The 26,623-nt window shown below is 52.4% G+C and overlaps 2 protein-coding genes across 24 annotated transcripts in view; one reads left to right on the top strand and one right to left on the bottom strand.

Annotated features, from left to right (window-relative positions):
- CAMK2B (calcium/calmodulin dependent protein kinase II beta) overlaps window positions 1-8,076 on the top strand; it is a 108,642-nt gene extending 100,566 nt beyond the window's left edge. For all 23 annotated transcript variants that reach the window (XM_039462132.2, XM_074379755.1, XM_074379754.1 and 20 more), the window contains 4 exons: window positions 4,319-4,394; window positions 4,510-4,604; window positions 4,918-5,152; window positions 5,690-8,076. In XM_039462132.2, the coding sequence (XP_039318066.1) occupies window positions 4,319-4,394; window positions 4,510-4,604; window positions 4,918-5,150 (404 nt within the window). In that variant the 3' untranslated portion in view covers window positions 5,151-5,152; window positions 5,690-8,076. The remainder of the gene's footprint in view (window positions 1-4,318; window positions 4,395-4,509; window positions 4,605-4,917; window positions 5,153-5,689) is intronic.
- A 2,706-nt stretch (window positions 8,077-10,782) lies between these two features.
- YKT6 (YKT6 v-SNARE homolog) lies at window positions 10,783-23,693 on the bottom strand. Its single transcript, XM_039462127.2, has 7 exons — window positions 23,431-23,693; window positions 20,078-20,160; window positions 18,725-18,825; window positions 17,731-17,835; window positions 17,342-17,407; window positions 14,243-14,344; window positions 10,783-12,824 (listed from the first exon to the last, which is right to left on the bottom strand). Exons 1-7 carry the CDS (start codon window positions 23,532-23,534, stop codon window positions 12,789-12,791), a joined length of 597 nt encoding a protein of 198 aa, XP_039318061.1. The 5' UTR covers window positions 23,535-23,693; the 3' UTR covers window positions 10,783-12,788.
- Window positions 23,694-26,623: the final 2,930 nt, after the last annotated feature.

Raw genomic sequence — 26,623 nt, forward strand, 5'->3', positions numbered from 1 at the left:
GCCCGTGCAGAAGTGGAGGAATGTGCCCAAAGGAGCCTGCCTGGAAGGTCACCCCATCAGATTGTCATGACCCCACCCCAGGGCTGCAGCCTGCCTTCAAGGTCTGTGCAGTAGCTGGGGGTGAGTCCTCTAAGGACAGGGTCCAGGCTGGGTGCAAAGTGGCCAGCTCAGGACTCGGTGCCCAGGCTCACCTTTAGGGGCCACAGCACAGACCTGCCCCTCCAGAGTCTGCCCTGAGCTTGGTTGGGGAGGCAGAGGCTGCAGGAAGGCGCTGTGAGTAGGGCAGGATGGAGATTTGTGTGCCCCTCCTGGGAGGGGCTGGGCAGGGCTGGGAGATGGGTGGGTGAGACGTTCCAGAACTTGGGGAGAGGAAGAGTCTGGGCACTGCCCTGAGGTCACCTGGGCCCAGGCGGAAGGTGGCGGGCTCTGGGCCATCCTACAGGCCAATTAGGGGCCCCCTGGTTCCTCCAGAAGGCACCCACCAGCTGTGTAAATAGGGCAGTTGTCCCCCAGCCTGCCTCAGGCTGTCTTCTCCCCACCCACGCTCTCTAATCTCAGATTATACGAAATCCAGCCTGATCCCTGGGCAGCTGCCCTCCCTCCCACAGCCACCTCTGGCTCTGAGAGATGGGGCTTGAGGCCAGCCGGGGTCCCAGGAGTCCAGGCCAGGATGAGAACCCGCTCTGGCCCCAGCTAGATTCGTTGGGCCTGCCTGGGCCTGCCACCTCACCCCAAGAGAACCATAGGCAATTTGAGGCTCCCTTTCACGTTGGGGCACCTGGAAGGCCTGACCTTGCAGAGGCTCTTGGCATGGGCAGTCCCTCCAAGCCCAGACCCTGCCACTGCCTCCCCTTTGTGCCTAGAGCTGCCAGGACAGCTTGTCCTCAGCTAGCAGGCTTCCCCACCCAGGCACCCCTTCATGTCGGACCCCCTCCCTCCCCTCCCTCCAGGATCATGCCCTTCTTCAGGGGCCCGGGTATCGAGGACACCAAAGTGCCCATATGCTACGTGGGGAGGTGGAGAGGGGGCTGGGTCAGGCTGGGCAGCGCCGTTCCAAAAGGCAGAGGCAGGCTCGGCTTCCTGTCTGTGGAATGGATGGGTGGCTCTCACAACAGACCTGCTTCCCACCCTTCAGCACGGTTACCACTCTTGATCGGAACTCTGACCACACATCTCCTCTTCTGTTTACACACTTTTCCCACCAACTCCCTTTTTAATTACAATTTGTTTAAAAGCACTGCATATTACTTCATTAGATGGAAGATTAGTTTCACTTACCACCAGTGTAAGGTAACTATAGAACCAAGCAGACTGGAAACCACATGAAATAATGTCACTCTCTCCTCCATTCCAGCTGCGTGCTGCTGTGCGCCTGAGAACCCCCGTGGAGTGGGAGGGGCAGCTCTCTCTGTCCATTAGAAAGGGGGATTAACTAAGTGACAGGAGGTGTTTGGGACATGTGGACACCAGACTTCTCTCTCGATGCAAGAAGGACAGAGCTAGCAGCTAGTGCAGTCCGGCTCAGGGGCTACTGGGAGGACTGGCTGCAGGTGGAAGAGAGGTCAGACCTGAAGCTTGGGGCCACCTCCAGGAAAGGACAGGTGAAAGGGGGGCACGAGGCAGGGGAGAGGCAGGTGCCAGGCAGAGGGTGGAGAAGAGGCAGGAATGTAGCAGCTGGGGTGGGCCCTCAAGTGTCATATGCCACTGTCCTGGGGCCCATGGGCAAGGACAGGAACAGCCATGGCATGTGTTAGGACAGAGTCCTGTGCCTTCCCGGAGCTGGGCAGGTGGAGTGGGGCCAGGAAAGGGACTCGTGGTGGCTGCAGCAGGAACTAGAGGGGAAGGGGCCTCTGGAGCCTGTAGCCCACCTTCCTGGGGAGCAGCTTCCAGGGTCCATCAGGTGGGTGGGAACTGAGCTTCTGTAGCAAGACTGCCCTGAGGACCATCCATGACTTGGTCTAGTGAAAGTTAGGGAAGAAAGGGACACATGCTGGCAGCAGAAGTGCAGCTGGGTCCGGAGAGAGGGCCTTTCCAGATAGGGGCAACCCAGGGGTGCCCACGCCACACAACACAGGCACACATGACCTGTGTACACTCACAGGCATTGCACGCACACCTGCACACAGGTGCTCATTCCCGTGGATGCACTTCATGCACACACATTCCCACGCACACCTGCCTGCACGCATGCATGCTTCCACACATGCACAGGCACGAGCGATCACGTGTATATACATGCATATGATCACATACATGAACATGTGCTCACCCCACTCCTCAGGTGCCCTCGGCTCCTCCTGCTGTCATGGTGCAGCAGGGGACATGCCCCAGAGCAGACAGGTGCAGCACAGGCATTCCCAGGCAGCACTCACACACATGCATGAGCACACCTGGGTGTGCAGCGCCTTCTTCGTGGACTCAGTCCAGCTGCCAGGTGGGCTCCCTGGTGAGGTGAGCTCCTAGAGGCCTGGTGGGAGAGATGAACGCAACCCCACCACAGGGCGTGCTTCAAATTCCCTCCTCTGGCCAGGTGTAATGGCTCACGCTTGTAATCCCAGCACTTTGGGAGACTGAGGCAGGGGAATCATTTGAGGTCAGGAGTTCAAGACCAGCCTGGTCAACATGGTGAAACCTCATCTCTACTAAAAATACACACAAAAAATTAGCCAGGCGTGGTAGTGGGTGCCTGTAGTCCCAGCTACTCGGGAGGCTGAGGAAGGAGAATCCCTTGAACCCGGGAGGCGGAGGTTGCAGTGAGCTGAGATCATGCCACTGCACTCCAGCCTGGGTGACAAAGCGAGACTCCATTTCAAAAAAAAGGATTTCCTCCTCTGGGAATTTAGACCACAGACAGGTCGCATGTATGGCCATTGGAGGCAGCGCTCACAGCGGAAGAGTGGAAACGACACCACAGGGCCTGCCTTCTTGGTGAAAATGGTGTCCTGCAGGGCAGGCAGCTGTTTGAGGGTAGCATCCCAGGTGTGGCCTGCAGCAGCCTGAGGGTCACAGAGCGCAGTGCTGAGAGTGCAGAGACCCCCACAGGGAGAGTTCCCAAGAACCTGCTTCCGGTGCACTTCTGGGGGTTTGAGTTTTTTCCATGGACAAATTACTTTGAGAAATTACTGTTACTCATGTGAATAGATGAGCATGCATTCTGTGTGTGAGTGTGCATGTGTGTGCTTGCCTGCATATATATCCTCGCAGAAATGGCTCACTCAAGATGATAGATCTGTCTGAACAGAATGAATGAAGCAAGATTGAGGAGAACACGGGCATCTTCAAACTGTATGTGTGGTGTGGTGCTTTATTTGTTTTAAATGCATCTAAACTGAATAGGAACATATTAAGATTTGAATTTGTAGAATGTAGGTTCTATTGTTCTTTCTGCAACTTCCACATGTTTAAAATATTTTACAATGAAAATAAGCTGTAGGTAAAGCAGCAACACGGGCTGTGGGTGAGCATCCTGGAGGCCAGTGAGGACCACCATGGCTGGGCCTGTTGGAAGCCAAGGGGAGTGGGCAGGAGCCACAGGCAGACTCCCTGGAGAAGCCTGGGTATGGGCGTGCGGGGAAACAGGGGTGTCTGCAGGGGTAGCATGTGGGCCCCAGACCGCAAGCAGGTAGAGCCAGCAGGATGCAGCTCCTATGAGAAAGCGGGGAACAAGAGATCAGCTTGCCCTTCCTTCTGCCGGGACACCCCTGGTCATTCATTGGTCTGGGGAACCCTGCAGCCCCCACTGGGCCTGGCCACCCCCTGCTGCTTCCTCCTCCTTGGCCTCTGAGTGGCCTTGCTGATGGCTCCTTCAAGGCCAGTCTCTGCCTTCTTGCCTGGTGACTGTACTCAGCAGCCCCTCACCAGAGCTGCTGGGTGAAGGAAGCACTAAGAGCCCAAGGTTCGGGAGGAGGGTGGGGCTGGGAAGCTGCAGGGAAGCATGGGGCGAGGTCTGGTGGGCCCAGTGGCCGGCCCACAGGTGGGCAGGAGGGAGACTGCAGCGGACAGCGAGTGGGGCCAGGAGGGCAACCTCAGGGTAGATTCTGGGCATTTTTTTCTCTCTTTGTGCATTTTCCAGGCATTTTGTAATGTGGATAGAACATTTCTGTCATTCACAAATACTGTAGTTAAGTAAGATGGAAGCTGTTGCACTTGGAAATGAGGAAGCCACTGCGGGGAGGGCTGAGAGGATCTCTTCTGCGAGGAGCGGGAGGAACACGGAGTGGCTGCAGCTTGCTCCCCCCAGGCCCGCCCCTGGGCTGTGTGGAGGGGTCTAGGGGGAATGGGCCAGCGCCCATGGTCACCTGGCCGTGTCTCCCCACAGCCCGGAAGCAGGAGATCATCAAGACCACAGAGCAGCTCATCGAGGCCGTCAACAACGGTGACTTTGAGGCCTACGCGTGAGTCCCCGGGGCGGGGGGGGGTTGTGCAGGACAAAGATGTGGGACTCTGGGTGGGGGCCTGCTCCAAGTTGGGGGTCCACAGGGCCCCTCCTCACTTGGATTTGGCCCCCAGGAAAATCTGTGACCCAGGGCTGACCTCATTTGAGCCTGAAGCACTGGGCAACCTGGTTGAAGGGATGGACTTCCACAGATTTTACTTCGAGAACCGTGAGTGAGGGAGCCGAGGAGGGCATGAGGGGGCGGTGCCCTGAGGAAAGCCCCTCGACCCTTCCCAGGGGCAGCCTGGTGGCTGCCTATGGAAGTCCTATCCCTCTGTGCCCAGGGTTGGCCAGCACCCACCACCCACCCACAGAGGCCATACCTGGCCCCCAGAATCTCACTCTCGGAGGGCCCATGCGGCTCCCAGGAGAGCCGAGCCTCCCCAATAAGGGGAGTTAAGAGGGAAGGGGTCGGGCTGGTGGTGTGGAAGGTGGGCACCGGGCAGCCACGGCTCCTGAGACCCCCGCACTGCTATCCCCAGTGCTGGCCAAGAACAGCAAGCCGATCCACACGACCATCCTGAACCCGCACGTGCACGTCATCGGCGAGGACGCCGCCTGCATCGCCTACATCCGGCTCACGCAGTACATCGACGGGCAGGGCCGGCCCCGCACCAGCCAGTCTGAGGAGACCCGCGTGTGGCACCGCCGCGATGGCAAGTGGCAGAACGTGCACTTCCACTGCTCGGGTGCACCCGTGGCCCCGCTGCAGTGAAGGTGAGTGCCCTGGCCCAAGTGACAGCTGGGGCAGAGGGGTGGCCGTGGTGTGAGCGGCTGCAGCCTGGGGAGGCAATGGGGAGCAGTGGGGCCTGTGGCAGAGACCACGCCTGGGGTGACCCTGAGCTTTCCTGGTGAGGCCACGGGAACAATGTGAGGGACCACAGCAGGCTGGGTGTGGTGGGCCTCCCCAGAGGACCGAGGAGCTGATGAGGGCCTGAGCCATCTCGCTGGCTAGAGCAGGGTGGGTTGCGGGTGGATGGGCCCCAGGGAGCGCGCTCCTGGGCACTGTGCCCTGTTTGTGGGGACTGTTAGAGCCCCAGACAGACTTCCACAGGTGGCAGGTGCAGCAGGCCCAGAGCCCAGTTTTACAGGTATGGTAGTAATTGGGCTGGGCACCTTGAACCCCTCTCTTGAGTGGGCCCTTTTCTGGACGTTAACTTCAAACCTCCCTGCGGTGCCGCGTGGCAGACAGCAGAGCCTGGGGGTGGACGGGAGAGGGGCTGCTGAAGAGCTGACCCACCCGCCCCGTTTCAGAGCTGCGCCCTGGTTTCGCCGGACAGAGTTGGTGTTTGGAGCCCGACTGCCCTCGGGCACACGGCCTGCCTGTCGCATGTTTGTGTCTGCCTCGTTCCCTCCCCTGGTGCCTGTGTCTGCAGAAAAACAAGACCAGATGTGATTTGTTTAAAAACAAAACAAAACAAAAAAACCAAGATGACGACGATAACCACACACAAAAAATTGACATCAGATGAAATGAAAAAAAAAAAAAACAAAAAAAAAACTAAAGGAAGGAAAAAGCTGTAAAAATCACTGGCATTCGTGGGGCCGCTTCCCACCCAAGCTCCACGTGTGTCCGTCTGTGCTCCTGGCCCTCTGGGGGACCACTGGGACATGAACTTGTCCGCCAGGCCCCCATCGCGTGCTGAACGGTGTTAGTTTGTAGGTAACGCACACACCCCACACCTAAGGCGTCTGCATCCTCCTGCCAACGCATGGGCTCCACGTGGTGTGCTCGCTGGCTGTCGTGACTGTCAGCTGTCTCTTGGGAGGGGCTGTGGGGGCCCGCTGGGCTGCCTCCTTTCCCGCTAGTCGTGCCTGAGAGTTGCTGTTGTTCCTGCTTTCCCTTCCCCTCCTTTCATCCCCTGAAGGGCTAGGTGTGGGTTTTCCGAGCCCGGCATCCCCACACACCCAGCACAGACAGCCCTTTGGCAGAGCCCAGGCTGGCCCCTCATCCCCTGGAGTGTTGAGGAGACTGGAGTCCCGTCCCCAAGGCCATCAGAGATGCCCCCACAGACCCAGGGCTCCAGCTATGGTCCTTCTGGAGGAATAAAGTGCAAAGAGGGGCACAGTTTAGCTTCAGGCCTCTTGCCGGGCAAGAGACAGCACTGTTGGCTACAGCTCCAGTGCAGCCAGCTGTGGCGAGAGGACTCTGCCTGGGCTGGCCTCCCTCCTGTGTGTGAGGCATCTGTCCCTTCTCCACCGGCCAGCAGCAGACGCACTGGCAGCTCCCTACCCTGTTTCCACCCCTTGGTCCTCCCCCTGGCCTGTTTGGCTTCTTCCCTATCCCGCCCCACCCAGCCCCCATGCAGGTGGGAGCAGACTTTTGACTGCTGGCCTCGCTCAAGTTCCTGAGCCCCCAGTTGAGGCTGGAAGGGGAGGCTAGGCTTTGTGTCTGGGCATATTTGCCTGCTGATGGAGTCTGGGGGAGTCTGGGGCTTGGGGTTTGGTCGGATGGTGCAGCAAGTGGCAGAGTGAGGTCAGAGGTGGTGGCTGCCGGGCTCCTGGGCCATGACGAGGGTCCATGCAGGGGTCTGCTGAAGTGGGAGTGCCTTTGGAATCTGGGCTGGGAGCAGAAGGGAGAAAAGGCTACGGTGGGAGCCAGCCCAGTGCACCTGGGAGGTGTGAGGGCAGTGCTGCCCGCAGTGTTAGGTGTGCCAGCGCCTTGGTGGGCTGCAGTGCGTGTGAGGGCACCTTCTAAGTTAGGCCAGGGATGTAGCCATGAAGATAAGGTGGGCTGGGGACAGAAACACATGGGCACAGGGCCCAGGACACCAGCGGATGGAGGGCGGGGTCCAGCCTTGTGCTCCTGAGCGTCGGCTGCCCGGGTTCGAGGCAGTGGGTCCCCGGCTCCTCGTGATGGTGTGTGCCATGGGGAGGCTCAGGGACAGGACAAGCCCGAGCACGGTGGGGCTGCGGGTGGGTCTGAAGCCAGGTTGGGTGGGAGCGGTCAGGAGCCCTGACTGCAGAGGGTCAGGGGCTCCTGCCCCAGTGCCTGCCCACCTTCAATTCACGTCGTTTTCAACAAGGATTTTCTTTATCTTCCCCCACAAATCGAGCCAAGGGAGGGGCACAGAATGGGGAACAGGACACAGGATCCTAAACTCCAAGGGGACTGTCCACCGATGAACACTCAGAGTGGACACCACCTTCCGTCCACGCTGTGCCCAGGACAGCTGTCCCCATCCACGAACACAGGGTAAACATCTGCCGGGCTCCGCACCAGTGGCTCCCTGGGCCACGGGACAGCGGCAGGGCTCACCACGGACAGCGCGTGGCCCAGCGGCCGGCCACCCTGGCGTCCTGGGGCCTCCTCCCCTCCTCTCCCCCTCACCTTGTCACCTCCACGGAGCTGCCTGTCTGGGATAATTTGGGGATTTTTTTTCTGGGGGATAATTCTTTTGCATGACCCCTAAAGAGCAAGCCACACCGCTCTGCTAGCTAGGTGTCCGCGGTGTGGTGGTGGCGGCCGCTGGCCAGCGCTGCAGGGGTCGGCTGCCCACGGGGCTGGCTGGCCTCCCCTCCTCTCTCTTTTTGCTGAGTTTCATTGTCTTTTCTTTCTGAGCCTTGTAAGTGTACAAAAATTATTCTTATTTTGTTCTGTCTCGGGAAACTGCAAATAAAAGAAAAACAGGACAAATTGCTTCAAGTGCAGCTGGGTGCTTTAGCTGGAATCCTGCCGACCTCCCATGCCAAAATACAGACTCAAGCCCCCTCCCTGGCCCCTCCTCCAATGGAAGGTAGTGCTATGGAGCCCTGAACTGGCCCTGGCAATCCTGAGCCCCTCTAGTGAACCCACCCCGGGTAGGGCACTAGTCATAGATCACAGCTCCGCCAGCTGTCCCCACCTCTTCCTCTGGTCCTCTGAAGTCTTCTGGGCCCAGGGTTGACCACCCTGGATGCTGAAACCGAAACTGGCTCCCAGCCCCCAATTCCCCTGACCTCTATAGTCACTCCCAGCGGCCGCTAAAGATGAGGCCAGGGGCAACCTCTGGGCAGGAAGGAGCCCCAGGACCAAGACCTCTGGCTGTCCTGCTGTCTCTCTTTGCCCCTGCTACCTCTCAGTGCCCCTACACACTCTCAGTCCTGCCACCTGTATTGGCTATTCTGGACACTGAGGACACACAGTGACCACGGAGCCAGGCTCTACCCCAGTGAATTATGCAGACAGATGGCACGCAGGCCTGTGTGGATGTTAGCCTTGGCACCAAATGCAGGCAAGGTGCAAGGTGATACATACAGTAGGCAGCCACTATGGGGGCCAGGAGGCTCCAGCGGAGGCCACACAACCCATAATCCAGGACACAGAGCTGAGATGGAGACAGGGAAGCCAGATGCCAGCCCAGACTGGCCAGGTGCTACGTGCCTGTGGGCCAGGCCAGGCTTGGGGACTTTGTCCTGGGTATGGAGACAGTTACCCCTCAGGCCTTCCTTCTACATCCCCAGCCCAAGCTAAGAGCAAACCCTTAGCTTGGAGTAAGGAGTAACCCCCTGCCAGGTTTATCCTGTTCTCAGGCTCTACCCACCACCTATATTGCCTGGCCCCACAGGGCATATGCTCAGGCCCAGCCTGGGAAAGCAACTGCACCTGCCTGTGCTATGCTGACCCTTCTCAGCCTCGGTGCCCTCCTCCCTCCCAGACACACCCTCATGGCCACTGCGGGGCCCCCAGCGCACCGTGTCTCTAATGACAACCTGCTCAGAGCATGGCCTTGCCCTTGGCTCCCCTCCACACCTCAGTCCCAGGCAGTGGGTACATTTGTGGCAGTGCCACAGCACTTGCCTAAAACAGAAGGATAGGCTTTAAAACAGTCCCAGACACTAAATACACCTGCATCTTGGGTCCAAGGAACTTCTGACAAGTGCCCCTACACACTCTCAGTCCTATCCACTATCAGGGAGCCTGAAGGATACCCCACGACTAGCCAAGCCCTCAGCCTCCTCCTCCACCTTCAACATCTGGTTAAACACTTTCACGCGGCCGAGTGGTCCTGGATGTCAGCTTCTTGCTCCCCATGGTCTGTACCTGGACAGGTGTCCAGGTTGGCAGGTGGCAGGGCCCAAGAGCCAGGTGCAAATAATCTAGGCCAGTGCCCATGATTGCTGGTGTCTGTCCCTAGCATGGTATCTAGGGCTCCTATCAGCTGTAATCAGAGGAGCCTTTCCAGGCCAGGCCTCCCCCAGGAAGGCTGCAGGCACTGCGGATCGTGCACCCTCACATACATTATTCCTGAGGCCCTTCTGCAGATGCCATCAGGGTAGCAGCTCCGATGAGGTTTTAGGGCACAGCACACAGGGCTAAGCCACCCTGTACTGGGCCAAGCACTACAGGCAAAAGGGTCACCACTGACAGACATTTCATTCATCACTTTTGTATTTTTTTTTTTTTTTGAGAGGGAATCTCACTGTCAGCCAGGCTGGAGTGCAGTGGCACAATCTTGGCTCACTGCAACCTCTGCCTCCAGGGTTCAAGTGATTCTCCTGCTTCTGCCTCCTAAGTAGCTGAGATTACAGGTACCCACCACCATGCCCAGCTAATTTTTGTATTTTAGTTGCGACAGGGTTTCACCATGCAGGTCAGGCTGGTCTTGAGCTTCTGACCTTAAATGATCCGCCCAATCTGCATGGGTCAGCTTTGCTCCTCCAGGAAGCAGGAAGCTTCCAGGTACCCTGTGGAGCCTCCTCTGCTCAAGTTTCCACCTGTGCTTGGTGGGATGCCAGGTGGTCTCAGATTGATCCCAGGGTCACCAGTGAGGAACGGGAAGCCTACAGCAGGATTGGGATGGGGATGGGCCTCCTGTCTCCTGGCTCTGCAGCTGTGAGGCAGCTTTCCCATGGGAGTCTCCTGGTTGCAGCTAAGATCAGGCAACGGAATCAGATATGACAGGGCTTCTACTCCAGGGCTCCCTCATCTGGTTAAAAGCAAAAAAGAAAATACAGTTCCTGCTAGTAAGGTCTAGAGCAGGCGTCCCCAAACTATGGCCCGGGCGGGCCGCATGCGGCCCCCTGAGGCCATTTATCCGCCCCCCCCCCCACCCGCCTCACTTCAGGAAGTGAAGTGGTGGTCACCTCTTTCACTGGTGGTCAGTGAGAGGAGCACAGTATGTGGCAGCCCTCCAACGGTCTGAGAGACAGTGAACTGGCCCCCTGTGTAAAAAGTTTGGGGACACCTGGTAGAGAAAGGAGGTGAAGGAGTCAGGCTTGCAGCTACCTCTCCTGGACAGGAGCCAGCCAGGATAACTTAGACCCTTGCACGTTGCAGGCACACAGCTCGAGGCCTCTCTCCCCCAGGGGCAGGGCTTGGTGAGGAAAGGGCTCCCCTGAAGCACAAAGCAAGCACAGGACCACTGTGGAATTTCAAGACAACTTTATTCAGACAGGCGCCTCTCAAACAGAACACAGGGAACTTAGGCAGCAGTTATTAAAATACACTCTTGCCAAATGATTTACAACAGAACGTAACAGGGAGCAGGGGATCTGTGGGTGGGGCCAGGCTGGGCCCTCTATCTCACAGGGCCTGAGTCAAGCCCAACTACCCTGGTTAGCAGGGGCTAACCCAGGCTGAGGTCTCACTTCCTCTTACTACAAATTCACGCCTCCATTTTCCCCACCCCCATCTCTCCCTAGGGTCCTCAAGTGGGAGAGGTAGCATCCCTCGGACCCAGGCCCATTCCACTCCATCTCCGGCGCCAGTGGGCAGGCTGGGTCTGGGCCTCAAGGGTCCCTGGGCTCGGGGTGTCTATGGCAATAGGAAAATGACATGGACAGGTTCTTCAGGGGTAGGCTAAAGTCCTCTGGCCAGCAGTGCCCAGAGAAAATGGGCAGCAGCAGGTAAACCAGCCAGGAAATGGGGTCCTCTGAACCCACGGCAGACCTTACCCTTCTGCCCAGACCCTGCCCACGTTGGGAGTCAGGGCCACTGGGATTCTGGTCAGGAAAGTGGGTGCTCTCAGCAGTGTGGCAAGCTCACAGCAGGGCTCCCAAGAACAATTACCACACTGGCTCAAAACTCATAGGTGACACCATCCCAGCAGGAGCTTCCATGGGAGCTGGATCCCAGGGATACATCCTGAGCACAGGTTGGCAGCCTGGAGTATGGCACTAGGACCCAAGGGATCTGGAACATCCTGGGCCCATCTTCTGGGTTGCTCCAGCCTGTTTCCAGGACTTGGCGGTGAGTGGGCCTCCTGCCAGGTGGCAAGGCACAACTTAGACCAACCCCTTGGCCTCCATTCCCCATGCAGCTGCCTCTGACTAAGAAGGAACTAGCAGGCCTATGCTGGCCAGACCACAGGTGGGGCGCTGGGAGTCCTCAGGCCGGCTGGCACCCACTCCTGGTGTCCATGGGAGAGACCCACTTGTTCAGATGCATAGGCCTCAGGCGGTTCAAGGCAGTCTTGTAGCCAGAGAGGCAAATAAAAATCAGTTTGAGAGACCACAGCACCCGCTGCTTTGATTGTGATGTTCAAAGGCAAGATGCAAGTCAAGGCAAGTGTCCCAGAGGCCCTGGGCAGCTGAGTGCACCTGTGTTTGAGCTTCCCTGAAGACGGACACTCCCAGCTGACCATCTGAACACCAGGAGAACATCCCCCGTTCCTGGGCTCAGTTCCTAGTCTACCTGCTGGTCCGACCTCAGCCCACATACTCCCACCCACACTGCAGCTCCATCCAAAGCCTCCCAATAAGCCACCTTTGTGGGACTTGGAAGCTGCTTAGGATGGGCCCTGCTGTCAGCGGGAAGCCAATCCTAGCAGAAAGGTAAGCCAAAGAACAGTCTCAGGATCTGAGACCCAGTGACTGCCCCCGCACTCCCAGGCCTTGGGCCTGAAGCACAGGCCTGCCTGTGGCCACTGTGGTGGGCTCACTCCCACCCCCAACAGTGGCCCCAGGAGAGGCTTTCCCAAGAGTTTTCAAACTCTACCCACCCCAGCCCCGGCATCAGGGACTCCCCACCCCCCATTGGAGTGTTAATATCATTAATGTACAGACAAAATCCAAAGATATATCAAAGATGGAGAAACAGCTGGCTCCGACCTCCCTCCCACAGAGGCTTCCCAGGGTTAGCTGAAGACGAGTCCTTTGGCATCTACAGAAGCCAGTCAGAGTTTATGGTTTCATTTGCCCAAAAATACACCTTTAGGGACCTCAAATTCTTTCCAAGAATCACTACCACACATATGAATTTGAACATTTGCCACCCTTCCACCATCCCTGTTTCTCCCAGGAACTTCAAAATAAAAATGGCCAGTCTGCCCCACTCTGGGTCCTTGTCTATGGCTGTCTCTTCTTTTCCAGGGGCTGCAGTTCTGATGTGAATGAAAGTGCCGTTCCAGCACTGGGCCTCTGGCAGGCTGCATCACATGATTGCACAGCACGAGTTTTGTTTCCGGGCCTTGGAAAAAACAGAATTCCTGAGGAGGAGGACTGAGGAAGTCAGGGCAGCCCCAATCCTGGCAGACGTGGCAGAGTGAGCTCTACTGGACATAGCCAGCCAGAGAAACTAGCACTAGAACGGGGTGGGGGTGAAGGCCTTGAGGGAAGCTGTCCTCAAGCAATTCCCATACCAAGCACAAGATGGGCCACAGCTTCCAAAACTAGTCTGGGATCCTTTTTTACTTTCTTTTCCCACACCCCATTAATGCTACCAAAAAGTGAGCAAAATTCCTACAGTTAGGCCTGGTACAAAGGAACAATAATACAAATGGGGCGAGGCACAGTGGCTCACGCCTGTAATCCCAGCACTTCAGGAGGCTGAAGCAAGTGAATCACTTGAGATCAGAAGTCCAAGACCAGCCTGGCCAACATAGTGAAACCCGGTCTCTACTAAAAATACAAAAAAAAAAATCAGCTGGGCATGGTGACCAGTGCCTGTAGTCCCAGCTACTCAGGAGGCTGAGACACGAGATTCACTTGAACCCAGGAGGTGGAAGTTGCAGTGAGCCAAGATCGCACCACTGCACTTCAGCCTGACTCTGAGATTCTGTCTCAAAAAAAATAAAATACAAATGGAATTTGCAGAATATCTTAATTTTGCCCTTAACTTTGCCCCTACTCTTGTCTTCCAACAATGCTGTCTAATCACCATAATGGTGTTTCTTCCCTGAAGATGGTCCTGAGGACAACAGATGTGTTTCCCGGTTGGGATATGGTTTGTAGGGACCACTGTTGCCACTTTCTCTCTAGGTTTCTGGTCACAGACTATCTTCCTAATCCCACCTAGCCATCTCCCTCCAATGTGCACATGAAAGCAAATGAGTGTAGACAGACCAAGTAAATTTGTCCCTATGACTGTCCAACCACTGGCCAACAGTGCCATCTCCACATAGAAAGACATGAGCACTGACCTGAGAGAAAGCAGCAGTCAGCAACACCCATCCTTGTCAATTAGATACTTCTGTCAAAGGGAGATTAACTAAAAGCTTAAGTACCTCTTCGGGAAGTCTGAATTGCTTGCATCTTAAAGACTTAGACTAACTGCTCTACAGAGGAACACGATTCAACAGTAAACCTCTGGGGATCAGAACTTAAACCAGCCTTCCTGGACTGGAGGTAGGAGTTCAGAGCAGAGGGCAGAGCAGAGGCAGGGGTGGAACAAGACCTCTGCCTACATCTGCTTCAGTGGCACCCAAGTGAACTGCCTCCAACCACCTGGGCCTGAGGCTCACCTTAGGCTCTCAGTGCACAAGGAGTGAAACCCCCATCCACTATGATTCAAAAGTCTAAGAAAGACCTGTTCATAGTAGAGAATGCCAAAAGCAGCAAGCTGCAACTGCTCTCTGGAGAGAACACCGAGGGATGCTGGGTACTCACAGTTTTATAGAAGGCTTTAGACTGCGTTCCAAGCACCTCGGATTTGGACACCAAGTCATCTAGCTTCTCACCTCGCTCTAACAAAGACTCCATGGTGTTGTGCTGGACAAAAGAGAAAAGGGAACCCAGCTCTGTTCAATAAGTTCCCTGACATGAGCCCCTCGTGGTTCAGTCATGGGGGAAAGCGCCTTACCTGGGTTCCTCTCCAACACACCCAAACTTCACCTCTAAGTGTTGAGACTCGGTCCAAGAACAGTTACTGTCTAAGTGGATGGAACAGAACCTGGTGACATTCCTATGAAATCTAGATGATCTAACTGGGATGTAGCAAACTTCCCAAAAAGCTGTCCCCAGCACAGGATTAGATAACCAGCACTCCAGGAAAACTCATGTATACGCACATTTATATATACATTTGTGTGTGTGTGCATACACGTGCATGTGCACAGGGCTCTGGAAAAAAAGAAGAGTAGCTGTGCACTCAATGGCTGTACTGGGTTGGATAGTGGCCCCCACCCTCCACCCAAAATTAACATCCCCAGAACCTCTGAATGTGACCTTACTTAGAAATAGGGTCTTTGTAGATATAAGTAGTTAGGAGGAGGTCATACTGGATTAGGGTGGCCTCTAATTCCATGACTGATGTCTTAGAAAATGAAAACACACAAAGAGAAGGTTAGGAGATGAGAGAGGCAGAGCCTGGAGTGATGCATCTCTAATCCAAGGAACACCACAGACCCTCCCTCAGAGCCCTAGAAGACACCAGCTGGGCCCACTGGGCTATTTGTTAACAGCAAATATTTGAGGGTATCTGTTAACAGCTGCCACAGGAAACAAAGGTAGTGGAAAATGGCTACTGAGCACTTGACATGAGGCGAGTCCAAACTGAGCAGTGCTCTGAGTGAGACATACCAGATTTCAGATGCAGACTCACACATGCCTCATTAATAAGTTTTATACTGATTACATGCTGGAAAAGTTTTATTTGGATATGTTGGTTTAAGTAAAACAGATAATTAAATTCCACCTATTTTCCTTTTATCATTTTAAAATATAGCTCCTAGAAAATTCCGAGTTACACACATGCCCCAAATATATATTGGACAACACTATGACAGAACATGTCCTGCCTTCTAAATGGGCTATGTCCTAAAGGTCATCAAACCTTTAGGTTTTGATTTAGGAAATGAAAACACTGACCCCACAAGAAGGGGTCTAGAGATGGAGGCCTCACAAGAGCCAGCAGCCCTGCTACCAGCGCCCTCAGGAAGCAGCAGCTCCCTTCTTTCCCTAGATGGCTGCTGCTACAGCAGCTGGATGCACATATGAAGCAGCACAGAACAAGGAGCCAGCAAGAATGTCCTTCATCCCTACGCACAGTTGAGCAACTCAGATTTTCAACACACAAAGTTAACTGATTCAGATATGCACACCAATCATCTAGACTTTACAACTGCAGCTAGATGAGGTTGGGTGAATAGGACTCATCCACTCTGCACTGTGGGGAGAGGAGAAACAGCAGGTGTCCCAGGTGCCATGATACTCAGACTAGGACTTAAGCAACAAAGAAAACAGGGAAATGCCACCTAGGTGGTAAGAAAGCTCACAAGGTTTCGAAAGACACAGATTCCATGAAACTTTCACATCTGTCGTTCATTCCAAAGCCACATTATTCAGAGCGTGCTCAGCAGACCTGCATTTGAAGCCTCTGGGATGCTTTTTATAAAATGCAGGTTCCCAGGCCCCACCCTAAACCAACAACTCCAACCCCAGAAAATGCTGATGTACACACTATAGCCATGCCTGTGTTAACAGTGAAGCTTTGTATCTGGGCTTCAGTCCACTCCAGGTATCTGAACACCACTACTGAACACAGGTGTAAACCAGGTACCATATTGTAAGCTGGATAGAAAGATGTCCCAGTGCTCATATGCCAGTCAGGGAGACATGTAAGAAAGTAGTGACAAAAGTATGACATTCAGAAAGGCTCAAGCTTCAGGTGCCTGTGTATAAGCTGGGCAGGAAAGGGTATAAGAAAGAACAGGGCCCAGTCAGGAGACTGTGAGTCAGGAGTTTGCACTTTGTCCTGGGGTAGATCTGAGAGCTGCTGAAGGGTTGTTATGCAGATCAATGACTGCTATCTGGTGGACAGACGGGTGGTGAGCAGGAAGCAAGGGGACCAATTACAGGCAAAAGCTATAGGCTGCTTGCATTCCGCTTGTATGCAAAACTTAAAAAAAGAAAAATAAAAGGAGTTGAAGCAGAGTTACAAATCAGGAGATTTCAACAGAGAGATCTATCCAGAACAGAACAGTCAAAGAATTTGGTACAGCCAGAGGGACAGGTGCTGACAAGAAGCCTCCAACTGGGGATATGATATAAAGGGCAGCCAGGGCCATTAGAGCAGGATGTCAACTGGGAGCCCACAGCAGGCTCCAGCAGAGCCATATAGGAAACTGAAGGCCTGACTCTGGGATGCCTGTGTGCTGTGCCTCCACGATAAAAAGATTAGTGCAACAGTTAAACGAGGTACTACATGTAAAGCACTTGGCACAATGCCTGCACACACACAAATCAGGAGAGTTCAGCAGTTACGAATCAGGAGATTTCGGCTCAAAATGCAGGGTTCTGGCCCTCAAATGGACCTGTGTGACAACTCTGGGCCCATATGCCAGAAGCTGCCCTGTGGTCAGTGCCCTGTGCTTCAATCTGTTCACCTTCAAGGCAAACGTTGCAAGGGAAGGCATCTGTGGAGTGTGGAGGCACTGACACCCTAACAAAGGCACCAGGCTGGAAATCCAGGCCTTCAGAGGCCAAACCCTAGGAAGCCAGTAAATGCCCAGACAGGCAGTAGCCATGGGGAGGGGGCACTTGAGGGCTCCAATGGTTCCCAGCTTGGTCCCCTACAAACAATAGGTGCCATTAACCAAAACAAGGGTATAGGAGAGCCAGTCTAATGCCTGGGGTGGAGCAAGGGGTGGGATTCCTGGAGAGTGCTGTGGTTACTATTAAAACAAGGATGGATCTGTGCATGCCTGGCCAGTGGCAAATCGCACCCCCGCCTCAGTTCTTGGGCTTGCTCTTCATCTTCCTACTTACCAGAATGATTTTGGTCTCATCTAGTTCGGCCTGCACTTTAGTCATGGGATCAGCTTCTCGTGGGTTCTAGGACACAGTGAAAAATAATAAAGTCAGGACTGAAGTGGCTACCTGGAAACAAAGCCTAAAACTGAGGAAGATGGACAAACTTTCACAGGATAAAAACCACAGCCGGTTGAACATGTAACAGAAACCCAAAGCCTGCCTAGAGCTTCGGTTCCCAGGTCTGAAGGTGGATTCTGTTTTCCACACAGAAGGCTTGAGAGAGAACACCAGCATCAGAAGCTGTCGGATGTAACCAAACCAGAACTATGAGATCAGTTGGCTTTTTCAGCTTCACATGGATTCTGGGCCACATGGTGTCTGCATGAAGCTTCCTTTAACCCTACCTGGTATCTATTGAGGTGAACCTCCAGGGCTGTATAATTGATTGTAGCAGGGGATCCTACTGGCCAGTGTATCCTGTCGACTTGCTTGGAGAATTCATCTAGTACCTGCAAGACAAAGGAGCCTCAAGAAGCTCCCACTTTGCACTCACCAGTGGTCTCAACGACAAGGATTCAACCCTGAGCACCTCACCTTGAATGAGGCTCCCTGACCCCCAGAGCCCAGGAAGAAGGAATGAGGGGGATATATAATGGCAAGGGAGAAAATCTAAGCTAAAGTTCTTTCCAAATTTTTATCATTAAAACATATCCTAAATATTCTGAGAATCAAAAGTATGCCCAGCCTGAGATGAACCTCACCTGGTAAGTAATAAAGGTATTTGAATTTTTAAACTATAGAATTCCTGAAAAAAAAGGGCACCTCTAATTTTCCAAAGCGATTTTTTTAAAAAAGAGAATTAGTCCCCTGGATTTAAGAAACCACCAGATTTCATGTGTTTGGAGGTATTTTAGTGCTCTGGGTTACAGACTGAAGCCTCTGACTTCAAAGAGTTTACATTAATAATTAGTACCGCACACACAAATAATTAAAGAATGCTTAGGTGCTAAGCTCTGAGATGCAACTGACTGATATCAAGGTAGAGGGATGCAGGAACTACAGGAGGCAATGTGGAGAGGTGGAGAGTGAGGGCATTCAAGAGGGACGCACAGAAGCACAGGGGGCGAGAACACGAGGCTCAGCTGTCTTAGAGGGTCCCGACCCAAAGAAGAGATGCTGTGACTCAGTGGCCCAGACCCAGGTCACATGAGATAGCACCGGGCAGGAAACCCACGGAGGGATGCCAAATTGTCTCTTGGGTTGCAGGGAGCGGGGCTGAAAAATGCGTTGACTTTGGACACATTATTTTATCCCTTATGCCTCAGACACTGCCATCACCCCCTGCCCCAGTCCATCAAAATGCCATCCAAGTCCAGTAGAGGCAAATCAAAAACTCACCTTCTCCAGCAAGGTAAAGGCCACCCGAGATGGGTATTCATTGTCAGCAATGACCACACCTGCAAGACTGTCATTCCGGACATAGACATGGCACAGATAGTCTAAGGAGACAAGAGATCAGACACATGGATGCTGACATGAGGGCTTCAGACTTCTTTTAATCGCCCCAAATCAGAGCATCATAATGCTGGGCCAAAGGAAGCCACTCTGAAGCTCAATAGCTCTGAGCAAGACTTGTGGAGAGGCTTAGCAGCACGGCCCAATGGGCCACACACAGGAACTTGCCCCAACACCTGCTTTAGGAACAGTAAATACACAGAGGCCCAGTATGCAAAGCCAAGGCTTAAATGTAACAGCCAGTTGTGCAGAAAACACACCCCAGACAACATGGCACCAGGAGCACTTCCAAGCATCTTCTTCGAGCTCAGGTCAGGCCAAGCTATATCTTGGGGATCTGAAGCCCTTGGGGCCTTGTGCTGCTCCCAAACTTAGGGAACCCCGGACAAGTCAAGTGGCCTCTGCTTTCCTAAAAAAATCATTTCAGAGCAGCCAAAAGACAGGAAATTACCCCCCAGGGCCTCAGTCTTCCATATTATAGCAACCTGCTGGGTTTGCTCCACTCTGGTGGGCGACTGGGAGTAGGGGGATTAGTCTAGAAAAAGATCAGCCACTGCCAGCTAAGGCCTCCAGTGCACTGTGCTAAAATCCTCATATGATTGAAAGGTACAGTTGTACAGGTCTTCTGCAAAATATTCACAATCAACAGGATTGTTCATTTACATCACTTTGAAAGGATTCAGAGTTGATACAGCTAACCACATCCCCAAGGAAAGAGAAACTTAAGGATTACAGCTTACGAATAAGAACCTTCTCGTCCTTAAGGATCTGACCCAGAAGATTCCAATGCTAAACAACAGAAAAACAAATAAAAAAAGGAGGGAATGATGGTGAGCCCCTGAAATCAGAAAAGAGCAGAGATAAATAAGAACAGGAATGAGGAGGAGGAAGAGAAAAGGGGATCATCACCAATGCTCTCCAGATTTTGTATACCATCCCCAATTAAGATTCAAACATGGGGTCAAAGTGCACACCCTCCAAAGAAACTGAGAAGCTGGTCAGTGGGGGAACTGTCTTTAAGTAATAAACATGGGAAGGGCAGGCACAATTTGAAAGAGAACAGAGTAAGAACAATGAAATATTTGTGATGCGATTTCACTTCAGTGATGTTGACAGCACAGAAATCTCACATAGAGGAGGGTGGGGTCCCAGTAGAAAGGAGAGAGCTGGGTGCTTCATGAGGTGAGACATGGCAGCCAGGTCAGCACACGTGCAGAAGTTGCAGGGTCCTCTTACCTTGTTCTTTGACAGAAGCTCTAGTGCCTTTCGATGAGCGCTCCACAATCAGTTGACTCGTGAAGGTCATAAATTCCTGAACGCTAAGAAACACAAAATGTATTTACTGCCTTCTTCTTATCACCTTGTCCCCAACACAGTAGAAAGTGACCTCTGGGCTTATACATTAAGGAGACATTGTTTCTTGGCTTCATTTCTTTCCCTCCCATTGCTAGTAATAAACACTCTATAAATGAGCACAAATACTGATACTTATGAATCACCATCACCATTCAAGCTACATCTGTTTGCTACCTAGCTCACCAAAACAGGTGAATCTTCCACAGGGTAGTCAATTTTACATTTTGGTCAGAGCATAATTTGGGACTCAATGGAAAAACAAGAGGCGGGTTCTGCTCTCAAGGTCCCAATAACTTCCAAGAAGCAGGACAAATAAAAACTGCACTAGGAAAATATTAGTGCAAAAACTGTCAGGCGAAAATACACAACCATTTATGGCTGTGTCCACATGACAGACCCTCACATTGCCACATACACCCACAGTGAATGCTGGCTCAGGTCTGCTGGGGCTCGTCCACAGAATGAGCACAGGCACTCTGGAAGGAATAAAAGGAAAACAGCTTATCCAAGGCAAGGAACTGGGAAATGGCACATACAAAGGGTGAAAGGGAGGAGAAGGTCCGTCATGGCCTCAACAGAGAGATCTAACCAGAACAGAACAGTCACAGAATTTGGTACAGCCAGAGGGACAGGTGCTGACAAGGAGCCTCCAATTGGGGATATGCTATAAAGGGCACCCAGTGCCATTAGAGGAGGGTGTCAACTGGGAGCCCACAGCAGGCTCCAGCAGAGCCATATAGGAAACTGAAGGCCTGACTCTGGGACCCCTGTGTGCTGTGCCTCCATGATAAAAATCAAGATTTGTGCAACGGTTAAACAAGGTACTACGTGTAAAGCCCTTGGCACAATGCCTACACACACAGTATTACTTGTTGGTATCTTGAGGGACTGTTGTGATCAAAATAACCCCTCAGAAAAGAAGACCTCAAACAAGGAAGGCTTTGTAGTAAACCTAAAGAGACAACTCTTGAGGTAGAACTAAAATGAGACAAAGGAAGAACCGCATTGTGACAGCATGTATACAAAGGCCAAAAAAGCTGGGAAACTATTTTTTCAAGTTGGGATCTGGTAATTATGGGGCAGGAAGCATGTAAGTGAAGAGGTCTTATAAGAAAACAAGCTCAGGCCAGAAGCCATGACTCACGCCTGTAATCCTTGCACTTTGGGAGGCCGAGGCAGGCGGATCACTTGAGCTCAGAAGTTCGAAACCAGCCTGGCCAACATGGTGAAAACCTGTCTCTATTAAAAATACAAGAAAATCAGACAGCGTGCCTGTAATCCCAGCTACTTGGGAGGCTGAGGGAGGAGAAACGCTAGAAGTCAGGAGGCAGTGGTTGTAGTGAGCTGAGATCGCACTATTGCACTCCATCCTGGGTGATGGCACAAGACTGTCTCAAAAAAAAAAAAAAAACAAGCTCAGCTAGACATGTGTTGTTCTAAGAACTATTAGTAGAGATGTCCCTTTAGTGTTATAGCTGTCAGTCATTGGAAACTAGTGTGGGTATCCCAAGCAAGTGAGGTATAAGTCCTACAAGTGAAATCTGTGAGAATTCTACGTACCAATGGGAAGGAAAAAGCAAAAAGAATCAGAGCCAAGTTGGCACCAAAAGTTCCATCTGAGAAAAGCAACAACACAGAGCAGTGAATGTAGGCCACGGTAAAGACTGCAAATATCAAGAACTCCAAGAAGGAGCTAAAAGATGATGCAGCAATTTCGCTTCTGGGTAAATACCAAAAAAGAAATGTGAGCAGGGTCTTGAAGACATATTTGTACATCCATGTTGATAGCAGTATCATTCACAATACCCGAAATGTGGAAGCAGCCCAGGTGTCCACTGACAGATGAATGGATAAACAAAATGTGAATACAGACAATGGATTATTCAGCCTTCAAAAGGAAATTCTGATATGTACAACAAGATGCCTGAGCCTTGAGGACATTATGCTACATGAAATAAGCCAGACACACAAAAACTATATGATTCCATTTATCTAAGGCTGCTAGAAAAGTCAAAATCACAGAGACAAATTAGAAGGGTGGCTGCCATGGGCTGGGAGTGATGGGAATGGGGAGTTGGTGTTTAATAGAAACAAGTTTGATAAAAAGGAGTTCTGGAGACTGGTGACAGTGATGGCTGCATAACACTATGAATCTATCTTGTATCACTGCACTCATTCCACCCTTAAAGATAGTGAAGATGATAAATTTTATGTGCCATTTTACCACAATTGAAAAACAATTTTTTAAAAGAACTCAAAGGAGCAGAAAGTTTCAACAAAATAAGAGATTTTTTTTTTTTACATCTAGCAAGTCACTGGCAAAGAACTCTCATCAAGAACCAGCTGCACCGAAGCAGGGAAAACAGAATCCAAACGGCAGATTTTGGATTTGAGACGAGATGACCATGGACACTGACCATGTAGGGTCCTTCTTCTTTCGTGCCTGAGTGGTCTGGAAGTGTCTGTGGTACTTCTAACACGTCCCAGCAATTAAAGCACTCCAGAAATATTTACAAGCTTGTAAGCCCACAGATCCCAGGCTTCTTTTGAACCTTCAGTGTGGAATCCTTTTGTACCACTAGTGTCCGACTAAAAAGGGTTAAATCTGGCTTTCAGGTCTAGCTCGTTGTGGTATAATCTCTTGGTACCTCAGCGTCTTCACCCATTCAAAAAAAAAAAAAAAAAAAAAAAAAAGTCTCTCAGTATCTCTCACACTGAATTGTTGGGAAGCCCTGCGAGATCATCAAAGTACGGCTCTCAAGAGGTGGCACCCAGGCTCCCAGAGTCGGAATCCCTGGATGGGAGGCGTTGGTCTAAAATACAGATTTCGAGGCTTCTATCTACTCATTTAGAACATCTGGGCATGAAGCTTGGAAACCTGCACTCCGTTTTACATGACCCTTAACATTTTTACAAGGCAGAAATGTGAAAACCACGGGGTAGAGAACTATATTCTAGAATGGTATGAGCTTCTGAAGCGCGCACGTTGGAGGATTCCCCAGAGGTACAGCCCACGGGCAGACTCCACTACCGGAGGCCAGGCACGAACCACCGACCCTGGGCCCTGCCCGCCCCTCCCCAGACTGGAGCTGCAGCCTTCTCTGACCGGGCCCTGGGCCACGCCGCCCGACCCCCACCCTGCAACTCCTCCGGCCTCCCCTGATCCCTCCCTCCACCCCCGACCCCAGTCCTCTCCGCCCGATCCCCACGGCCCACCCGCCGGCGCCGCTCACCTGGATCTCTGGAAAAAGCTGAAGGAAGACACATCGTGCGCGGCTTTGAGCAGCACCACCTTGGCGTCGCCTTTGTAGAGGACGCTGAGGCTATATAGCTTCATGGCTCCGCGCCTTCAGGCCGCCCGCCTGCCCAGCCGCGGGACCCGCTCTCAGGGAGCAGCGCGGCCGCCGCCCCTCCGGACCGCCGCCGCCTACCGGCCTCTCAGCCGCCGGCTGCTGACGGGGCCACCGCCGGCTTCCTCCTCCCGGTTCGCGATCCACTTCCGGATCCGGTCAGCCTGGTTGTGGGTTCTCATACCCCGGATGCAGAAAGGAGCGGCCGGGAGCACACTGCAGCGAGGGCCGGAACCCCACGCCTCGCGTGAGCCGGGCCCCTCCCTGCTCTCCAGGTGGAGTCTGCCGTAAGGTGGGGTACTGTGCCGTCTTGTGTTGCGTAGTGCTGGGCCTCCCGGAGCGGCCTGAACCCTCCGTCGCGGCCCCCAGCCCCTGAGGGCTGTGCTGAGCCGTCCAGCTCGCTGTCACTCTGTACTCCAGGTTACAAGCGCAGTCAATCGGTCCATAGCTACTTCTCGGGCAGTGAGACCCAGAGCAACACCGAGGCGCCAGTTCTCTGCATATCTTCCTGGAGGCAGGACCCTTTTCTTTCAGAGGGCCCCTTCAGGTTTCAGATCATTGACTGTTCCTGCCGCGTGGAGGAGCAGACCCCGGGTGACACGGGACCCCAAGGCACAAGGCTGCCGGGATGCATGGGAAAGCACTGATATAGGACTTCACCGAGCAGCGGAGCCCGTTTACCTCTAAAGCGGGCAGAAATTGAGTTCCACACTGCAAGGAGCAGCTTGGTGCACAGTGACATTGAGAACTTTTTGCTTGAGTTGTTGAAAGAAGGCAAGTCCACGGATAGGAATGAGTGAGGCACAGTTCCCTGAAGATGCCGTACCTTGCCCGTTTCTTGTGTACTAAGTGATATCACGTGTTACTAAACTAAACCGGGTGCATTTGCCTACGCACAACGTAAAACCAAACATCCAAGCATTGGATTTTTGTAGCAAGAAAGATTTGTTAGCAAGCGGCCTTGCAAGGAGACAGAAAATGCGCTCAAATCTGTCTCCCAGTACTTGCTTCGCACCAGTAGATTTAAGGGAGAGATTTTGGAGGTGGAGTTTCGGGCTGGGCAGTGATTGGCTGAAACAAAGAAGTGGTTAGAAAATCCCTTGGCCATATGCTGTTGCTTCTTCATACTGCTTCCTGGGTCACGTACAAATTCAGGGAGTTGGTATAAAACAAAATGTGGAAATTCGGGCTGTGATATCAAAGACCCACTCATGAGGCTACTAAGTCTATTTTGCCAAGGCTCCAGTCGGCCATATTGGTTCCAACCTGTTTCCACAAGTTATATAAGCAGAGGATATTATGGCAAACTGTTTATCAGCTCCCCTGCAAGACAAGATCAAGATCTCTGTTAGTTACTAGTTTCTTTAACCCCGTCAGGCACAGTTTCACATGTAATCAGAAAGGAACTTGCAAGACACATACATCTGAAAGGACCTTGGTCTTTGGAAGTTGTCAGTAAAGGTCACAAAATCATGATGCCAGAAACAGCCGTATCTGAGATTATGGGAAAGAGATGATATATTGGAAAAACAACAGCATCACTTTAAACATTGCCCTAAATCAAGGTTTCTCAACCTTGGCAATATGGACATTTTGAGTTGGATAGTTCTTTGTTGTTGAGAGACTGCCTTGTGCATGTGCAGGCAGCATCTCAGGCCTTGTACCCACTAGATGTCAGTACCAACTCCCTCCCTCCCCACTGCACAATCAGAAATGTCAAAATGTCCCTTGGAAGCAGTAGTTTAGAGAAACATTGCGCGCGCTCTCTCGCTCTCTCTCTCTCTCTCTCTCTCTCTCTGTGTGTGTACTTGTTTGGTTTGTTTTGTTTTGAGACAGGGTCTTGCTCTGTTGCCCAGGCAGAAGTGCAGTGGTATCATCTCGCTCACTGCAACCTCTCCCTCCTGGGTTCAAGCAATTCTCATGCCTCAGCTTCCTGAGTAGCTGGGATTACAGGCGTGCACCCCAACACCCAGCTAAGTTTTGTATCTTTAATAGAGACAGGATTTCACCATGTTGGCCAGGCTGGTCTCGAACTCCTGACCTCATGTGCTCCACCCACCTCAGCCTCCCAAAGTGCTGGGACTATAAGCAAGAGCCACTGTGCCCAGCTGAGAAACATTGCCTTAAATAATCTGTAGTGAAAGGAAGTTCCCACCACCTGCCCACTTACTCAGTACCTCTCTCACCAACCCTCTTTCCTGGGTGTTTCCAGGTACAGAGGGTGGAAAGGGGTTTTCCACGTTTCCTCTGTTTTGGTGGTAAACATCAGGAGCAGCCATTAGCCGTGGCTAGGCTCAGCCACCCACAGATATGGACACAGTAGTCTGACAAGCTGGGTTGCTGGGTGCTATCAGTCCAGGCTCATCTGACTGCACTGACACCATTTCCCTGTAGGAGGCAGGTGAGAGCCGTTTCTGAGGAAAATCTGGAACCCTCCTCCTTCCACTGAAAGTTGTGCAAAAAGATCAGGAAGACAGTGCTTGGATGGAATAAATTTCAGTGTATTCACTTGACACATTATAGTAATTGTCCCAAAGTTTACCTTATACCAAGTACTTTCCATGTGCTACTTCATTTAATCCTCCCAAAAAACGGGGGAAGATATTATTGCCACCTTAAGACATAAAAACTGAGATTCAGTTTAAGGAGATTTTTAGTAAGGGACAGAGTTGGGGTTCAGATGTCAACAGTGAAATGCTTAACAGTCATGCAGCCCAGCTCCGCCCCTGGCAACTCTTCCTGCTCCTCTCTGGCCTTGCTCAGCCTCTACCATTCCAGGAAGCCTCATTCATAGTCATGTGGTTGCAGACTTCCCAAGTTCACTGTGTTACCGAAAAGCAAGACCTGCCTTCCACTCTGTCACCCTGGCTGTCACCCAACTTGGATTCAATCCCAGCACTGACACATCACAGAATCACAAAAGTGAGCAAACCATTACCTCCCTGAGTCTCCTTTTTTTCTTCGTCTATAAAACTAGAAACGTGTTCTTTCCATAGGAATGTTGTTGGGAATGATAAAACATTATATTACAAGCTCTAGTGATTGCTGATATTTAACAGGTGATAATTATTTGTCT

This window comes from Saimiri boliviensis, chromosome 10 (genome assembly GCF_048565385.1).
Source record: "Saimiri boliviensis isolate mSaiBol1 chromosome 10, mSaiBol1.pri, whole genome shotgun sequence".
NCBI classification, from domain to species: domain Eukaryota; kingdom Metazoa; phylum Chordata; class Mammalia; order Primates; family Cebidae; genus Saimiri; species Saimiri boliviensis.

What these genes read in the sequence shown, in the direction of transcription:
- YKT6 (XM_039462127.2), bottom strand. Translation starts at nt 23,534, where the DNA reads ATGAAGCTATATAGCCTCAGCGTCCTCTACAAAGGCGACGCCAAGGTG. An exon ending in ATGAGACCAAAATCATTCTG is followed by an intron (nt 14,345 to 17,341) that starts GTAAGTAGGAAG and finishes TCTTTTGTCCAG; the next exon opens with CACAACACCATGGAGTCTTT. An exon ending in CTAAAGCCTTCTATAAAACT is followed by an intron (nt 12,825 to 14,242) that starts GTGAGTACCCAG and finishes GTTTTTTCCAAG; the next exon opens with GCCCGGAAACAAAACTCGTG.